Source organism: Gavialis gangeticus, unplaced genomic scaffold (genome assembly GCF_001723915.1).
Source record: "Gavialis gangeticus isolate Ggan-Ray unplaced genomic scaffold, GavGan_comp1, whole genome shotgun sequence".
In the NCBI taxonomy this organism is placed as follows: domain Eukaryota; kingdom Metazoa; phylum Chordata; order Crocodylia; family Gavialidae; genus Gavialis; species Gavialis gangeticus.
The window spans coordinates 48024559-48043914 of record NW_017729032.1 but is presented as its reverse complement, the minus strand read 5'-3'; the positions used below and the strand labels follow the sequence as shown (position 1 = coordinate 48043914).

General features: G+C 44.5%; 1 protein-coding gene across 1 annotated transcript in view; it reads left to right on the top strand.

The window, feature by feature from the left end:
- The window catches only part of SLC7A1 (solute carrier family 7 member 1), a 45642-nt gene extending 37616 nt beyond the window's left edge, over positions 1–8026 (top strand). The window contains exon 11 of the mRNA XM_019525395.1: positions 6724–8026. Coding sequence (XP_019380940.1) covers positions 6724–6833 — 110 coding nt within the window. The 3' untranslated portion in view covers positions 6834–8026. The remainder of the gene's footprint in view (positions 1–6723) is intronic.
- The last annotated feature ends 11330 nt before the right edge of the window (positions 8027–19356 follow it).

Below are 19356 nucleotides of genomic sequence, written 5' to 3'. Positions count from 1 at the left end.
GCTGAGTATTTGTTTGGTAGGCTGTGTGTGTTCTGGACTTGTTCTCTGAGCAGCTGGGAGTGCTGCTAGCTGAGTGATTGCTGGATGATCGCTGCTGTTGGACAAAAACACTAACTCGGGGGTGGAACCAGTCTAGGTGCAGCAGAGTATTAAAGGAGACTCCCCAAGGGACCAGAGAGCATGTGAACAGGGGCAGCAAATGGGGAAGCAGTTTGCAGGTCAGTTTACCACCCCACTGTTTGAAGGGGGGCCTTTTAAGCTTGGTGAAAGGAGGCAAAGAAACAAGGAACCTTTTGGGACCGAGGAGAAGTAAACAGGCCAGCTTACAGGTGAGTTTGCTAGGGAAGGTCTACTTGGAAAAAGAGCAGCAAGGAGAGAGACAGTGAATTAAGATCCAGAGAAATGGCTGGAGGATGTTGCAGTGCCAGAGCCACTGCCTCTGCTTGCACCTGTGAAGTCTCTGTCCAGGCAGGGCCACTCACTGTTGAGGCTTCCATCCAGGTCCTGGTTTGGTATTTTGTAGACTGCAACTCCCAGCTTCCTTCCAGTGATGGCCAGGTGGTGGAGTGGCTGAGATGTAAGCAGTGCCTCCTTGTCGTGTCCCTCAGGGAGCAGGCAAGAGAGCTACAGGAGGAGGTGGCAAGATGCTGAAGCATCATTTGTTATGAGGATTTCATCAGTTCAGTGCTGGAGCAGACCTCTAGGACTGTGGAGGAAGAACTGTCAAAAGTAGTGCTAGAGAAGGGAGAGGATGTGGACTCCCAGGAAGGTGGAAGCTTGTGACCTCTGCCAGCGAACAGAAATCTCCACCTGCAACTGTTTGCCAGGAGAACAGATGTGGCGCCCTAGAAACAGAGGAGGAGGAGCATATTCCATTGATGGAGGAGGACAACCCAGGCCTTCCTAAGGTTAGAAGGATCGAGGCCACCGCCACCAAGAAGAAGCAACAGGTGGTGGTGGTTGGAGACTTTCTTCTGAGGGGGGCAGAGGCATCCATCTGTAGGCCTGACTTGTTGTCTTGGGATGTCTGCTGCTTGCCTGGAGCCCAGATCCAAGATGTCACGAAAGGATTACCCAGAGTCCTCTGGCCTTCTGACTACTACCCCATGCTACTCATCCATGTGGGCACCACTGGACAACATGGAGTGATCAAAAGCGACCACAGGGATCTGGGTGCAAGGGTGAAGGGGACAGGGGCTCAGGTGGTGTTCACAATCCTTCCAGTCAAGGGGAAGGGCCCAGGTATGAGCAGACCCATCTTGCAGATCAATCATGGCTGTACAGGTGGTGTTGCCAGCAGGGCTTTAGCTTCTTTGACCATGGATTGTTATTCCAAGAAGGATTGCTAGGAAGGGATGGGATCTACGTGACAGAGGGAAGAGCATCTTCACAGACAGGCTCGCTAACCTGATGAAGAGGACTTTAAACTAGGTTTGCTGGGGGATGGAAACCAAAGGCCTGAGGCAGGGCCATCCCTAGGGGAGGGCGAATTGGAGTGACCACCTTGGTCCCATGCTTTGGGGGGCCCCATGGAGCCAGGCGGAGCTGCTGTGGCAACTTCATGCTGTCACTGGCTTCAAGTCCAGACACTTGGCAACCCCCGCCCCCCCACACCACCAAATGCTGCCGAATCTGCTGCTGGCTTCCTTGTGTCCAGGGGTGGGGTCCCACACAGGCTGATTTGCCCTGCTCAGATTGTCTCTGGCCTGACATAAGCAGGGAAGTGGGTGACCTAGAGGAAGAGCAAGCAAGAGGGGGCAATAGGGGAGGCATTCTCATTCTTCCTGAGGTAGCTAGGTAACTGATAACCTGAAAAACTAGGGCAATTTCCCAGGAATATGCACAGCCTGGGAAATAAGCAGGAGCAATTAGAAGTCCTTGCACGGTCACAGAACTATGATGTGATTGGAATACCAGAGACTTGGTGGGAGCTCGCATGACTGGAGCACTGTCATGGATGGGTACAAACTGTTCAGGAAGGACAGGCAGGGGAGAAGAGGAGGAGGAGTTGTGCTGTATGTAAAAGAGCTGTATGATTGCTCAGAGCTCCAATGTGAAACTAGAGATAGGCCTGTTAAGTCTTTGGGTTAGGATCAGAGGAGAGAGCAGCAAGGGTGATGTCATGGTGGGGGTCTGCTATAGATCACCAGACCAGAAGGATGTGGTGGACGAGGCTTTCTTCAAATAGCTAGTGGAAGCTTCCCAATCACAGGCCCTGGTTCTCGTGGGGAACTTTAGTCATCTTGGCATCTGCTGGGAGGGCAATACAGCAGTGCGAAGGTGATTCAGGAAGTTTTTGGAAAGTGTTGGGGGCAACTTCTTGGTAAAAGTGCTGGAGGAGCCAACTAGGGGCTGTGCTGTGCTGTTCTTGACCTGCTGCTCACAAACAGGGATGAATTGGTGGGGGGATGTCATAACAGATCGCAACTTGGTCAGCAGTGATCACAAGTTGATTGAGTTCAGGATCCTTGGGAAAGGGCTCAGCAGTGGACCCAGAAGTGGACCAAAACTACTTCTAGTTCACTTCCGGTCCACTGCTGAGTGTGCAGGGGACCTGTGTGCCGCCACCTCCCACACGCTGTGTTCCCCTGGCTTGGCGATCAGAGACTTTGGAGGCAGCAGTTGCTGAGCTGGGGGGCAGGAGAGGGTCCCCTGCACGCTCTGCGGCAGACCCAGAACTGGACCGGAAGTGCTTCTGGTCCACTTCCAGGTCCATTGCCGAGCGCGCTGGGAACCACCCACCCACACACACACTCCTGTGAGGTGCTCCATCCGCCCTACCATCTCAGCTTTCACAAGCCACTTGGTACCTTGAGGTATGTAGAAAAAACATTTAAATCTGCATCTGTCTGAATTGTCAAATCTCTCTGAATTGATTCAGAGGGTCTCCTGATTTGATTCGGATTCAGTGATTTGGCCACTGAATTGGGCCAAATCTCCGCCAGATTGAATCCACAACCAAAGTTTCACACAATCCTACAGAATACTCTAGGAGGCCAGCCTGGGGTAGTTGACTGTACTTGAAAGAAACCTCACTGAGGGTGCAGGAACTGATGTTCAGGAAGACTAGCAAGTATGGCAGATCAGCTTGGCTTAATAAGGAGGTCTTCAGTAAGCTAAAACACAAAAGGAAGCTTACAAGAAGTGGAAACTTAGGCAAACAACTAGGGGGGAGTATAAAAGTATTGCTCAGGCATGCAGGGATGAAATCAGGAAGGCCAAAGTGCAGTTGGAGTTGCAGCTAGCATGCGACAAGAATGGTAATGAGAAGGGTTTCTACAAATATGTCAGCAACGAGGGGAGGATCAGGGAAAGTGTGGGTCCTTTACTAAATGGTGGGGGCAGCCTAGTGACAGATGCAGAAGAGACTGAAATACTCAATGCCGTTTTCTCATCAGTTTCACAGGCAAAGTTATTACCCAGACTGCTGCACCTGGCAGCACAGTTTGGGGAGGAGGTGAGCAGCCAACAGTGGCGAAAGAACAGGTTAGGGACTATCTAGGAAAACTGGATGTGTAAAAGTCCATGGGGCCAAACAGAATGTATCTGAGAGTGCTAAGGGAGTTTGCCAATGTGATTGCAGAGCTGCTGGCTGTAATCTTTGAAAACTCATGGTGATCAGGAGAGGTCCTGGATGATTGGAAAAGGGCAAATTATAGTGTCCCTCTTGAAGAAAGGAAAGATGGAGGATTTGAACAGTCAGCCTCACCTTTGTCCCTGGAAAAATCATAGAGCAGGTCTTCAAGGAATTCATTTCGAAGCACTTGGAGAAGACGATTAGGAACAGTCAGCATGGATTCACCAAGGGCAAGTCATGTCTTACCAACCTGATCGTCTTCTATGACGCAAAGACTGGTTCTGTTAATGCGGGTAGACCAGTAGATGTGATATACCTTAGTTTTAGCCAGGCTTTTGTCTCAAGTCTCCCACAGCTTTTTTGCAAGCAGCCTAATTAAGTACAGGTTGAATGAATAGACTGTAAAGTGGATAGAAAACTGGCTGGAGTATTGGGCTCAGAAGGCATAGTCAGTGGCTTGATGTATAGTTAGTAGCCAATATCAAGTGGAATGCCCCAGGAGTCGGTCCTAGGGCCGTTCTTGTTCAATATTTTCATTAATAACCTGGAAGATGGGCTAGAATGCACCCTCAGCAAGTTTACAGATGACACCAATCTGTGGGGAGCTAATGGGTAGGGCTAGGTTTCGGAGAGACCTTGACAGATTAGAGGATTGGCATGGAAGAATGATAATGGCATACTGGGTTGCATTAGTAGGAATGTTGCCAGCAGATCAAGGTTAAGTGATTTTTTCCTATCTATTCAGCACTGGTGAGGCCACAGCTGGCATACTGTGTCTAATTTTGGGCCCCTTATTATAGAAATAATGTGGGCAAATTAGAGAGAGTCCAGCAGATGGCAATAAAAATGGTTAGGGGGTTGGGGCACATGACTTCTGAGGAGAGGCTGAGGGAACTGGGTTTCTTTAGTCTGCAGAAGAGAAGACTGAGGGGGGTTTAATAGCAGCCTTCAACTAACTGAAGGGTGGTTCCAAAGAGGATGGAGCTGAACTGTTCTCAGTGGTGGCAGATGACAACAAGGAGCAATGATCTCAAGTTGTAGCAAGGGAAGTTTAGGTTAGATATTAGGAAAACTTTCTTACTAGCAAGGTAGTAAAACACTGGAACAGGTTACCTGGAGAGGTTGTGGAGTTTCTGTCTTTGGACATTTCTAAGGCCCACCTGGGCAAAGCCTTGGCTGGGATGATCTAGTTGGGGCTGGTCCTGCTTTGAGCAGGAGGTTGGACTAGATGACCTCCTGAGGTCCCTTCCAACCCTAATTTTCTATGATTCTTTAATCACTGTAAAATTTAGTTTTTGAAATGTGAAGCTGCTCAATTCACTGAAATTCTAGAGGGCTGTTTTGTCCAGTCTGAGGGGATGCCTTCAGTCTAAAAAGGTTGAGAACCACTGATCTTTGGACATATTCGTCCCTTTGTGCAGCACTGTACCCCCATTGACCCTAGTGGGATTATACAGTTTGTTCTGGGATAGAATTTGGCCTTTGTGTTTACAGAACAAAGGACTAAGATGCCAGTCATTGGCCTGACACCTGCCAAAGCTACAGTTCTTATCACTGCCTTCTGAAACATCTGAAAGATTCATCCTGAGGAAACCCCGAGGAATTCATTTGTTTAGTGTATGTTAAAAAAAAAAACAGTGAGCTTACTTTCAAGTGCTACCATTCTGATGTTAATAACTGACAGGAGTGGACAATGAGAGAAAACTAGGTCTGTATCACCCTGAGGGGAAATTTTATGTAAAAAACTAGGGGCAGTAAATTGGGGAGATGTCGTGCATCAGCCTGTAGGGTGCATTGATAAGTAGCGCAGCTTTTCTTTTTTTTTTTTTACTGTCCACCTCATAATCTAGACACTGTCCATCAATCACCTTTGACTACTTGCAACCGGGCAGCACTTGAATTTTGGTGAAGATATTGTAATAAATAGTCATGGACGTGTGTATGCACATCAGTGTCTTTTCCTTGATGGAATGAGTAGTGTTAAAGCGATATAGCTGTCATGGTCCAGGAATTATGCAAGAGGCAAGGATTTCTTAGGGTGATATCTACTGTTGGACCAACTGCCCAGTTGGGATAGTCAGGCAAGCTTTTGAATGCAGGACATTCTTCATGTCCTTTGAAGACATTTTTCATCAGGTCTGAAGAGAAAAGCCAGCCATAAGAAAAAAAACAGTTGTAGAGAGGGAGAGAATTTCCCGTGTGTGCACACTCATGCATTTATATGCGTGAAATGGAAGAATCAGGTAGGTTATAATATGCCATAAACCAGTATCAGTGGAGTGAAAACTGTGGGTGCTGACAGAAGTGATATTGTCATGCAATTGGCCCCCTGAAAGCGCTCTGTAGTCAAGTTGTGTGTCTCACGTGCATGGTTGCAAAGTGCTTTAAAAGTGGCTGATTGTACAACAAATTATCCCATATCTAATGAGGGAGCAGATGAAGGGAACTTGTCAATCCCTCTTGCCATTGGGCCTATCCCCAGTGCTGTCTATAGGAAGGGATCAGGGAGAAAGGATGGGGAGGGAGCTGCAGGCTGGGGTTTGCTGGGCCTGAGCTGGAGCCACTGGGTGCATCCCAGCCCCCCTCATCCATCTCGGGTCATGTGGACCCCATTCTCCCTCCTCCTCCCTTCTCCCCCCTCCTTTCCTGCCGACAAGGGGGAGAGGTGTGTGGCAGGACTGAGAGAACAGAGGCTGCAGGCAGGATATGCTAAATTGGTTCCAAAGTGGAGCTGGATTTCCTTGCCACCCCTCTCCCCCTCGCTCCCCATGAATGAATGTCTGTTGGGTTGGGGGTAGGGGCGTCGCTATAACTAATGGTGCTTTCTGTGAAGTGCCGTGAGTTGGAACAGGGAGCTGCACGTCTGTCAGTGCCCTGTATTTTAGCAGGATTTTTATTATCTCTTGGTAACAGGTAATAGAACTATTTCACTAGCTTAAGTGTTACCTGCTGGTGCTTTTGGAAGAGGAGAGTTCTTAGGTCTCCAGTAAGAAGGGTGAAGTACCTTGGAGGTTTGTTTTCTTTTTTAAATCAAGGTTTACGTCTTTAACTTTCCAATACATTTCAGTGAGACTATATGGTTGGTAAGCATGAGAAGTGGCTTCCAGCTCATTAAAGTGCTAATATTCCCTCCCCCTTCCCCCCAGGCTTCTTCATTTACTTTGCATATGGAATGCGGCACAGTGTGGAGGCTACATATTCAGCACCACCAGAGCCAGAAAGAAGCATGGCCCTTGATTCAGACAGCTGTAAATGATGGCAGGTTCAGCTGAAGAAGAGCTGGACAGCTGCTGCAGAGAAGAAAGCTGTATCTCGGGGATCCTGACCTATTTCATTTGGTTAATCAGCGCGGCAGAAATAATGAAACGTAAGGTGGGATTCCCAGCCTTGCTTCTGCATCAGTCAATTTGTTTGACCTTAACAACACAGTTAAAAGGGATCACAGGGAAAAAGCCAAGACTCTGGCATAGTCCTGACCAACACTGTAACCTGAGCTGGGGACACCCTTTTTTTTTCTTCTCCTCCATAACTGCATAGAAAGAAAAGAGCCTCTGTGTGCCAGTTAATCTTCTATGCTGCTTTGAGACTAGGCTTTGTTGAGGTCCTTCCATTTGCCCTATGAATTCACTCCCCAGGGACTCTGTTTCAGGTAGAGCACATTCTGCAATGCTAATGTCATTCTTAGGACCTTGTTACACAGTAAGTTTAGACTGCTTCTGGAGCTCTTACCCCCTGCACTGGCTTCACATTAACACCTTATAAGTGGCTTAAAGCGCTTATTATTTGTCTTAAAATTACACCATTTGAGGGCAGGATTATCTCCAATTCACCTAGTTTTATTCCTGTTGTATTACAGAGTGGCCGCTTCCCACAGCTATTCCACCCAAGTTGAATTTTTTTTAATATCCCAGAATGCAGCAGCTCCTCCTGACTCAGGGTGAGCTGAGATGCTGGGCCATAGTATCTTATCCTCTGGGGATGTCAGGCAGAGCAGGCTGTGCAGTCCTGGAGCGCCTAGCGGCCACAGTGTTTCCCACCACCGCCTGGATTGGCTCTGCTCCCACCAGTGGTGACGCAGGGGACAGGTGCTGCCTAAGCTCTGGAGGAAAAGGGATTGGACCCCTCGGAGCTCAGACAGTGCTGGGCTGGCTGGCAGCCCTGGAGCTCTCTGGTCTCAGTGAAACTGACACAGCTGCTGTGCCCCAAGACCTTAAGGCATGAAAGCTGGGAAGCACCTTCATATCACGGAGCTGTGGCAGCTCTGCACTGAGAGCAGGGCTGCCAGGGCTTAAGCCCAACAGCCCCACTCTCAGGGCAGAGCTGCTATATCAGTTTTAGTGAGACCAGATTGCTGCTTCCCCAGGACTCTCTGGTTTTGCTGCAACTTACGTGGTGGTAGGCCTACTCTGCCCAGTGGGAACAGTGTGTGGGGTCCTGCTCCTAGTCTTGTCCCTGTTCACCAAGCCTGTAGTGGCAAGTCAAAGCTGTGCAGGTGAAGGGCAGTCAGGGCAGGATTTTCGCCTTACTGCATGGCTGCTCCACTATGCCAAACAGCTCCAAGCCAATTAACATTTTTTCGGCTTACAGCATCAACTCTAACAAGGTTCAGATTCTTCATTCTGGTGAGGGGAGCTGTACCACAAAAAAGCCCCTTATCATAAAATAATTTCCCATCTGTTTAAACAATAGCTAAAAGATCTACTTTTTTTTTAAAAGAAAAAATATGAAGTTCCATTATTTTATTTATATTGAGTTTCTGAATGAGTTAGGTAGTCATGCTTTCAAATGTAACATTGCTGTGATACTTTGGGAAGGTTTATATTAGCTGTTCTTAGACTGATTCACTTTTCCAGTATGCAGATGGTACAAATGGAAATGAGACTTTTCAGCTATAGCTGCATAAATCTCTTAAGTGTAAGTTTTCAGTGGCTTTGTGTGTGGGCATTTCCAGAAAGCTTTTCCTACCTCTTAATATCAGAAATAGTCAAAACAAGACTGAAAAGAGTTAGGGTTATTAGGAGAAATATTTGAGAGTCTTCATCCTGAAACAAGTATGGACCAATTTCCCTCTTTCAAAGCAGTGTAACACCAAGTTAACTCCTTTGAAGGTAGTAAAATTGCTTCTCTCTTATGCCAGTTTAAATTAGAGGAGAGTTCAGCCTCGAGAGATTTGATGTTGACTTCAGTGTTCAAGTCCTTCAAAAATGATGCAGAAAAAGTCTTTTGGTATTCTAGGGAGATGGTATTCTTAGACTCTCACAACTTCTGACATTTCTCCAAGGTAAGCTTAATGTAGGATCTGAAATGTCCTATTCTCTGTTTGCACTCAGTGGAGCATATAACCCACCATGGGAAACCAGAATTAAGCTCTAAAACCTGGTCTACACAGACAAGGCATGCATTTAGTCTGGTATAACCTCCAGTGTTGATGTTTTTCTTTTAGTCCGAGTCACTTTTTTTTCAGTTTTGCATAAATCGCTTCCCAAATGAGAGAGGCTAAAGTCAGGAGGGTGGAAGGAGGCAGACATGCTGGTATGAGAGGCTAAGAAAGTCTAGATGGGTGAGTTATACCAGTGTAATTTTATCAGTTGAAGTTTACACCTTAGCTACATGCTAACAGTCTTTCCCACTTAGATAATGCCTAGGGGTGAAAATCTTCTGTTTTCTCACAAGCAAAACGAAGCTGTTCATTTGCCCTCCATTAGCATCATGTCTAAGAGTGTTGCTACATGTTACAATCACGTGTGCTAACTCTAAGGAATATTAGGTGGTATTAAAGTTAGCACGTGATGTGAGCAGTTGCACACAGGGTTAGTATTAGGGCTGTGCAGAGCTTTGGTTTCAGAGATTTGGCCGCCAAATCAAATCAGCATCTGAATTGGGAAACCATTTAAAAAGTCTGAATCAATTTTGAAGCCTACAAATTCGGAGAAGATTTTGAGATTTGGACCATGGGGAGACCCCTACAATACCCCATCCCCTGACCCCCACCTGCTCTCCCAGCCCTGTCAATGGCTGCTCTGCCTGGCCCCTGTGTCGTAGCACTTTATAAAGAACAAAATGAAAAAGCCCTGCACTCACCAGCTGCTGTAGCAGCTGTCAGGTCCTCTAGGGGCTTGTGGCAGAGCACCCCCCCAGGGCAGTGGAGGGCAGCAGGGGATGGCCCCCCCACCTGGCAGGAACTGGTGAGTGGGACTTTTTTTTTTTTTTTTTTAAGTGCTGGGATATTGGAGCCAGGTGGGGCAGCCATCGACAGGGCTGGGAGAGCGGGCAGGGGATGAGGCCTGTTCGATTCGACCATTTCAGCAGTGGCCAAATCTTTGAATCTGATTCGGCTGAGTCAGTTTGGGACAGTAATTTGAATCGCCGAATCGAATCACTGCCCCCCTAATTGGCTGAATCCAAAGCAAATACTAGCCACTTTGCACAGGCCTAGTTAGTACCCTCTCTAACGTGCTGTTAGAGGGCTGGTATGCAAGGGTGTGGCTAGGAGCTGCCAACTCTACCCTGTGCTTGCCTGGCTCTGCCCCTCCCTCCATGGCTCCCCATTCACCTGATCTCTGTTAGTCTGGGGCAGTGGAGTTCCAGATGATTGATCATCCACATGCTGGTGGGGAGAGCACTTGGAGCAGTCAGTGCAGCATACCAAGTGACTGAAAGACTGCAGATTGCTGGTGTTGCCCCATGGAGCAGACTGATATTACTGCAACACAAACTGCCTGACACCAGCTGAAGATGATCATTTTCCTAAGAAAATAATCATTGTCTTAAGTTCTACTTTAAGATGCTCAGAGGGCACCTAGATAGTCTTTCTTTGCCTTAACATGCAGGCATTTCTGTCTTAAGAGCACTTAACACATGGGAAAGGTAATATCTAACAACACCTTAAGCTACTCACAATCCTAACAACATTCCTAGGAGGTACTATTTGTTGTTTTATAAATGGGGAAATATGGTTCACAGTCTGAACTGCTTACCCAAGCTATCCCAGGATGTCTGTGATGTGGCAGGAATGGATCCAGTTCTCCCCAAATCCACTGGTTAATGGCCCAAGCTTCCTTCCAAATTTCAAATATGGCTTATGCTTTGTGCCAGCTCTGAACAGTGGTGAATTTTACCCTTGGGCTTTTAGTAGGTACTAAAGGACACTGCTTATGGTCCCCAGGTTCAAAATTTATTCCATGCTGTTTCAGTGAGAACCTGATGGAACACATGGCTCTCTTTCACTGTGCTCTATGTGCAGTCTACAGTACAACATAAAAGGTTGAGTTCTGATCTTGGATGCATGGCAGATCTCAACTCTTGAGTTTGTTTCCTTGCACATGTTGAAATTCCAGAAGTATTCACTCGAACAGAGGGAGAAACTTGTCAAAATCAAGAGCTACCAGGCAGTAGAGTATTGTCCTAAAATCAGACGTACCCAATACATACCACATCTCCTTAAAGGCACTGATATCAGGAAAAAAAATCCCATGGTACCAAAACAGCTGCAAACTCTTTTTTCCCCAACTTCAGCACCTATTCTAAACAGTTGTTAAATTTAGCATTGCATGAACGTTTGGAAAAGGGTAAGTGCTGACTGAAAGTGGGTTTCCAAGGAAAAGCTGTTTAAATTTTATGCAGATTGCTTGGTGTGAAATGTTTTGATAAATGTTAACTTATTTTTTGACTTGCATTTCCTACTTCCTTAAGGACCTGTTTGGTATTTATGTTCCAGTACTTTATTACAGCTTCTTAGATGCACAGTGTAGAAAATACCAGCACTTAGAGGAAAGGGAAATTTTGATGGAGATACTTTTTCTTTAATTTTCTTTTCTGTGAGTTCATATGAGAAAAACATTTCAATATATATTGATCATTTTAAGTTATCTTACATGCACCCTGCCCAAAGTTCTCTACATGCATTTCACAAACTGAAAGACAAAGGTCCTAAAATCTTTCTAGTATAATGATGTTAAATAAGTAACTGATTTTCTTTCCTCGATGTCCTTCTGTAACGTACATCAGAGTTACTGTCAGTGAAGAACACATTCAAATGTTGCTGAAATCTTGTGAAGAATACACCTGCATTTATTTGAGCATTTTTTGTAAATAGTTCAATAATTATTTTATGTTTTATAGGAGTATTTTATACAGATGCCAGAGCATTTTGCCGTATATAAAGAGAATGTATAGAAATCATGCTTTTTGGGATGCCTAGTGAAATAATAGATATCTCTCTTTTTCTTGAGTCAAAAAGGGTGGATCTTTCAAGGCAGCATCTTGCCTCAGGAATTTCATCCCATTTTAACAATATTCAGTCATTTCCTGTTTCTTTGCCCCCTCAGTTGAAGATACATAGGTGCTTGATTTGAGGTATCTAACACTTTCTGTGGCAGTCCTTAGTAGGTTAAAATGGGCAATGTTTAGGCTGGGTAAACTGCTTCTCACCATGATGGGCAATTTCCTCATAATAATATAATATTTATTAAGGGAATAGAGCCAATCAGCCTTTCTTGACAGGGAAACTAATTTCAAAGACTGACCTCTTTTCAAAAAGTTACATGCTTGAAATCATTTTAGGTTTAACTTAAAAAAAAAAAAAAAAAAATGAAATGGGGAATGAAAAACTTCACCTGCAGGTTTTGTATCTCCATTTTCTCTCTCTGTTCCCTTGCTGTGGAGATCTTAATGTGTGCCCAGGTGTCAGACTCTTCTTTTGGTTTATTTCTAGTCTGTGTCATCTCCCTTAGTGGTTCATTTTTGTCTTTTAGTGGCTTGTGCTGATCAGTCAGCTTTGGCTGGGATGGTGGGATTGTCTTCAGTTTTTAGATTTTCTGTGGTTTTTGTTTGTGAATAACCTCAAGCCCCACCATTGCTGCACAGCAAACTCCCAGAATGTACTTGTTTTACAAAAAAGTCTGGTGGGATGGAGGTACCTTTAGCCAGTTCTCAAAGCAGGTGCAGATATCAAGTCTTGGAGCTCCTGTGGAAGTTTGAGTAGCTTTTCTGTTAACTTATTTGGCTCAATTAATCCTGAGGACTTAACGGTATTTCTGCAGGGTCCTTGGCAGCAGTCTCGAGAGCAATGCAACAAGCACTGTATTTACTTGATTCTAAGATGAATCGCTTGCCTAATCAGGCTGTCTGCATAACTGCTCTCTGTAGCATGGGGCAAGAGCTGGGGTGGGCAAAATGCGGCCTGGGGGCTGGATGTGACCCACCAAACCATTCTATCCGGCCTGTGGGGCCCCGAAAAAATTTAGAAAATTAATATTTATCTGCCCTGGGCTGCCTGTCATGCGGCCCTTGATTGCTTGCCAAAACTCAGTAAGCGGCCCTCTGCCCAAAATAATCGCCTGCTCCTGGGCAAGAGCAAGTCAAGAGTGGCTTTGGGGCTTCCCTTGAATCCAGATCAGCAGCAAGGGGCAAGTGTAAACATGTGCTTAGACTCAGTACAAAGGCCTGGCTTGTGTAGGCATATCTTGGCTATCTTCAGCTTGCCATGTAGTGCAGCAGCATGAAAATCAGTGCAAGCAAATGTTTTTATGCAGGGTCTTGGCTGGGTGTTGCAGCCCCCAGTGAGCTCTGTGCTACTGGAGCTATGTTAGGATCTACACCAAAATTTTTAAAGCCAGGTTGGTTGTGTCTGCATGAACCAGTTGCAGCTTGGCTTGCTCTGTAGACAGACCCTTTGGATGGGGTTCCCATAAATATCAGTCTGATCCACTGACTTCAGCGCAAGCAGGTTTAGGCCATAATGGATATGCTGCTATCAATAGTTAGTGGACTGAAGTTGGAAATGGCTTAAGTGCTTTGTTTTCCTGTCACTTGTGATAATCTGTTTAGATTTAGTGTGGGATAGTTTCAGCTTTATCTGGCAGATGCTCACAGTGATCACTTTACTCTTCATCCAAAGTAGCTTCTAAAGAAATACATTAATAATACAAATGTGCGGAAGGAGTAACTTAAACATATGTGGTTAGATTGCTCCTGTAGACAACTAGCTTCCTTCTCTTTCCCTTTCAACTTGGTTAACAGAAAGAGATATTTATAGAGCAATTTTGGTTATACTTTGTAAAATCAGCTTCTACAGCAGTTAGGTTTTATAGATCTAACCATTCAGATTGATGTTCATGAATTCCTGCAAGTACAGGAATTTCTGACCATAAACACTGAAAATGGAGACTTGGAAATGAATGTTTGGTATCATCTTTGGCCTTTCATGGCAGAAGGTTTCACTGTAGTCTCTTGCATTGATTTCAAAACCAGTGTTCAAGCATTCTTCTGTTTTAACGGAATGGCTGCTATCCTTTCTCATACCAAGAGCATCCTTTTGTTTCTTCTTCCTTGAACTTGATTATTGGATGTAAGTTTACAGAGAAGTTTCAATTAACTCTCTTAGCCAAAAATGCACTTAGTGTTTAAGGATTGAAAAAATACTTGGCAGATGTGCGCTTCCTGACCATACCTGTGCTGCAGGCCCCAGGATATCCTCTTGACAACTCATCGAATCCTCCTTCCTTTGGGATTCTAGTTGATGGCTTACTCTCCGCATTGAAGCCAAAGCTTCTGGTGGATGCAGTTTCAGGGGTCAGTAAGTGCAATAGGTCACCTCCTTTTCCTCCCTCTCCTTAAATTCACATCAGATGGCACTTCACTAGCCTAGAAACTGCTGTTTGGTACATCATTCATGTGACATGCAATTCAACCTTGTGGACAGGCCCCCAAGCAAAGCCCTGTACCGCTTTTGCCTTATGTTAAGGTTTTAAGTGATGCATAGGCTCTTGCGCAGGGGTGAAGTTTGCCTTTTGCTGTAGATGTTATTTAACATTTGTGTTTCTGTTGGCTGCCATCATTCTTGTGCTTGTACTTCATTGGCAGCATAGTTGATGAAGTATTACTAGCACTGATGTGCAGTAGGAAGCTGCATAGCTGCCGTCTATTTTTCTAATGCATTTACCTATGAATTCTAACCCCTGTAAAGGCAGAATTGTGTACAAAGAACGTATATTTTTGTGTGTGGTTGAGTTGACACAGTGTGGAATAAAAATCGGCGGGGATGTTTGGGTTGATGTCACTCTGTTGAGGTGGGCAGGGACTATTACCAAAATGAGTAGTGGATTTTCTAAAAAGGAAATGTTTATTGACAAGATTGTATAAGAAGCCATGTTTGTATAGTATTTCATTGCTGTTATTAGGATGACTGATGGAAAGTTGATGGTTGGCTGGTATATTGAGGGGTAGGTAACTCTCTGCTTTTCTGAAGTATGGGATTTGGAAAATAATTTCATTTACAGATGTATTGGACTTCCAAGTAATATCTTGGAAGAGACGCATGAAAAAGCGTGTTTTTGGAACTTTTTTTTTTTAAAGCTACTTGCCTACTAACAGTAGAAGCATGAAAATATGGTATTTATTAATATGGTATGTCTGGTTACTGTATTAATGTATTAATGCATTAATGTATTAAGATATTAATATGGTATGTATTAATACTATGAAAATATGGCTGATTATTAAGCTGGAAACCAAATGACATAAGAGCACGCTTGTTATAAAACTCCAGACCTCAATTTTCTCAGGGTATGTACTCTTGGCCTTTGTTCCAAGAACCAAGATCAGTCTGAGATATTCAGCTCTAATCAGTGAGGCATCTTTTCCCCTTGATGACTTACAGTAAGTCTTTGGCATCATAACACCTGTTTTCCAGCTAATGGGATAACAATAGCATGTGTTAAGTGAAGTTTTCTTTGTTTTTTTGTTGTGCTTTTCAGTTTGGTTGGTTTGAGGAGCACAGAGATGGATGAAAACATTGAACTAGTTTGTATATTGTGAATCTATTGTGAAATTACTTTGTTTATTCAGTAAAGTTTCTTTTACTGACCAAAAAGCCATGGAAGGGTTTGTATTTTTTTTAAGCAAAATATATATATAGCTTTGTTGGTTTAATGTTCTATTTTTCCTAATGATTTCCTAATTCTTACATTTGTATTTGTACAGTCCTAGGGCTTGTCCCAGGAACCTAGTTTTCTCTTTGAGGATGTTTTCTTTCTTTTCTTTGTGTACTTTTAATAGACTATAGCCTTAAGTTTTCAAAATGTGAAACTTGTGCCCAGAGCACAGCATGGGCACACAGATGCTTTACATCAGACAACACTGTAAATATTTCTCCCCTGGACTGTGCCTTCTGAGTTTGGAAGTCACCTTGTAATGATGTGGTACAACATTAAAATTTGTCCTAAAATTTAAATAAATTATGTCTACTGTTTCACCCTTCTTTTCTGAGTTGGTTCTGTTTTGTTCTTCCCCCTCCCCTCCAGGTTATTTCAACAAGTCTGTTAGATATGATCTTCTTTTGTATGAAGGTATTTGGTAGGAATCTATTCTTAATTTGATTTCCTGTGTAACTTTCTTTTTTTTAGCCATGCTTCTGGCATCTTTCTCCACCACTACCAGCTTCTCTTCCCATGTTTTGGATGCCATCAGGTGGGCTCTGAGCACACCCCACCATATGTCCCAACAACTTAATCTTGTCTGAGGCTTCTCTAGTTTGTAACTTTCTCTAGTGCTTTGGCCTGGAAGAGTCACAGCAGTTTGGTGCTATTAAGACTTGTGTGTTTCTTTATATGCCAGTAACAGAAATTAAAGCATTTAGAAGACTTCTGTTAGTGAACTTAGCTACCCAGAGAACTTTAGTGACTACAAACAACAGAGCTGGGACTTGTGGATTTAGCCTTGAATGTCTTAAAAGTCAGTCACCCCAAGTTAGTTACAACCTCTGAAAAGCTTGGTTTAAGCAACTTAGGAGTTCTGGCAGACAGGGTGAGAATCAGCTACCATTACCCAAGAGACTGTCCTTTGCCTTTGTGCAGTCCCCTACCTCACTGCATGCCATCCAGCTTCTACCACAAAGGAGGCAAGACAAACTTTCTTCACTATACAACCCTGATTTATCCTCACAGCATGTCCATTCTGTGCAACAAAAAACAGTTTTGCATGAAAATGAGTGTGTTACCACATCTTAAAAGATATCAGAAGCAAGGGGGGGGGCTGAATTAAGGTTGCACAGGCAACCACAGTGCTAGCATTTCCCCTCTTAACTTTGCAACCTTATTGTGTTTTGTTACGTCATTTTTTTTAAAAAGAAATTACATTTATCTTTTAAATAGTAAGTCCTATCATGTGTAATCATATTAGGATTACAGTACATTAGCAAGGTTGGAACCCTTGGATTCACAGCATAGATCTCAAGCAGTAGTTGCTCATTATCCTTTGTGTCTGACACTAGAGGGTTAGTTGCATTCACAGCAATTCAGAAGGACCTTGACAAATTGGAAAGCTGGGCTAGCTAACAGGATGAAGTTCAGTGCTGACTAATGCAAAGTGCTGCACCTCAGGTAAAATAATCAAAAATAAATATAAGGGGTGACAACTGGCTGGATATAGAAGCACTATGGAAAAGGATTTTAGGAGTCTCAGTGGATCAAACTCGCTTTGAGTCATCAATGTAATGAGTTGAAGACTAAAGGAAAATGTGTTTTGGGCTTGTCCCAGGAACCATTAGGTGAAAGATGGGACTGATTGGTCCTTATCTAGACTACTGTGCACGTTTCTGGGCTGCACATTTTTTCAAAGACGTGGAAAAGTTAAGGGAGCATCCAGCAGCAAGTGATTAAAAATGATAAAGGGTATGGTAGGAAAGTTATTTGAAGAGGTTGAAAGAAATGGGCATGCTCAGCTTGTAGAAAAGGCAAGTAAGGGGACATGATAGCAGTCATCAAATATCTGAAGGGCTGCCATACAGAAGAGGGAGAGAACACCTCTTTTCCATTGCTGCAGAGAGCAGAATACAAACCAATGGCTTGAAGGCCAATGTGGTCCCTATCTTCAAGAAAGGGAAGAAAGTAGATCCAGCAAACTACGCTGGTTAGCACTACAGATGAAAGGGACTTGGGGGTCATGCTTGACCACAAGATGAACATGAGCCTTCACTGTGGTGCTGCGGCTAGTAAAACAAGCTAAACCCTCACTTGTATCCATAGATACTTCTCAAGCAAGTCCCAGGACATCATTCTCCCCTTGCACTCGGCCTTGGTGAGGCCGCAGCTGGAGTACTGCATCCAGTTTTGGGCTCCACAGTTCAACAGATGTGGAGAAACTTGAGAGAGTGCAGGGAAGAGTCACGCGCATGATCAGAGGTCAGGAAAACAGACCTTATGATGACAGGCAGAGAACTATGGGACTCTTCATCCTGGAAAAGCGCAGGCTCAGGAGTGATCTGGTGGCCACCTGCAAGTTTATCAGGGGTGTTCACCAGAGCGCCCCAAAGGATGACAAGATCAAACAGTCACAAACTTCTCTGTGACTGATTTAGGCCGGACATAAGGAAGAACTTTACTGTCCGAGCCCCCAAGGTTTGGAATAGACTGCCACTGGAGGTGGTTCAAGTACCCACATTGAACACCTTCCAGATGCATTTAGATGTTTATCTTGCTGGGATCCTATGATCCCTGCTGACCTCTTGCTCCTCGGGCAGGGGGCTGGACTCGATGACCCTCTGGGGTCCCTTCCAGCCCGAATGTCTATGAAATCTATGAAGTTGCAGCAAAGTATTTTTAAATTGGATATCAGGACAAACTTCACTGTTAGAACAATGATGCAGTGGAATAGATTGGGGAAATTAAGTCCGTCGCTGAATTTTTTGAAGAAGAAGAGTTTGGAAAAGCATTGGTCAGGGATGAACTAGGAGAACCTATGCCTGGAGTGCTCTTTAAAGAACAACAGACAGATTTCTGAGAGGTAACAAGAACTCTCCCACCGAAAGCAGGTGGGTATTGGAAAGGACCATGTTTAGAAGCAGGAGAAAGCAGCAGAGCATGACAACTGGTTTAAGTATGACAGATAATTAAAGGAGCTGGGATAAACTTATGGAGAGGATTCAGCAAGGGGACTTCTGGCTGCCCAGTGAGAGGGTGCTATGTGTGGAGTTATGCTTGCTGTTCCCAGGGTGCAGAGCAGAATGCAGGGTCTTTGTTTTTCCCCCATTCTTCTTGGCCTTGCTGTTTGACCTACAGAGTCAGGAAGGAAATTGTTTCCCTTCCTGTTCCTACTGATGGCTGGAGTTTTTTTGCGTTCCTCATGAGTACTAGGTGTAGGCTGCAGTTGAGGCTAGGGATTCTTGGGATGTGCCATTGTTCATGCAGAAACCTCTAAAATCCAGTTTTCTGGTTGCCTCTCAGTTCAGGATGAGATGGATTTTTTGCCCTCCCCACCCTTTCCAGAACTCACTACTTGGCCAGCTCTTCATCGTGAAAGCAAAAGGCACATTCCTGACTTTGAGGCCAACCTCCGCTCAATGTCGATCTCTGCTCCAAAATCTGGAGTGTTAGAGGTTCTGAGTCGGGATGGAAAAACTGTAGACATCTTGCAGCAAGGACCAACACTGTTTATTTTCCTGGTCTGTTTCAGTCACTTTAGAGACATGAATGTTTTTGCTGAAATTTTCAAACTAGTTCAGCCCGAGATGGGCCATGTAGCATAGATGAAGTCCGGCAAATTGATAAAGAGCTGAACATGGAGACTGACAGTGAAGTAGTGTCAGGTAAGCTTAGGTCTAGGAGATGCAATAGCTGTTTGATGCCAGCAGAATGCACTCAAATGTATAGGCAAATTTGGCTTTGGAAACGAGCTATTGACTAGATGCTGTGAAGTGAAAGGACATGTTTTGGAAAGTGTTTATTATCCTAAATCAGTAGGGGCTAATCTTCACAGGTGTGCAACAGAGTAGCCCCTCACCT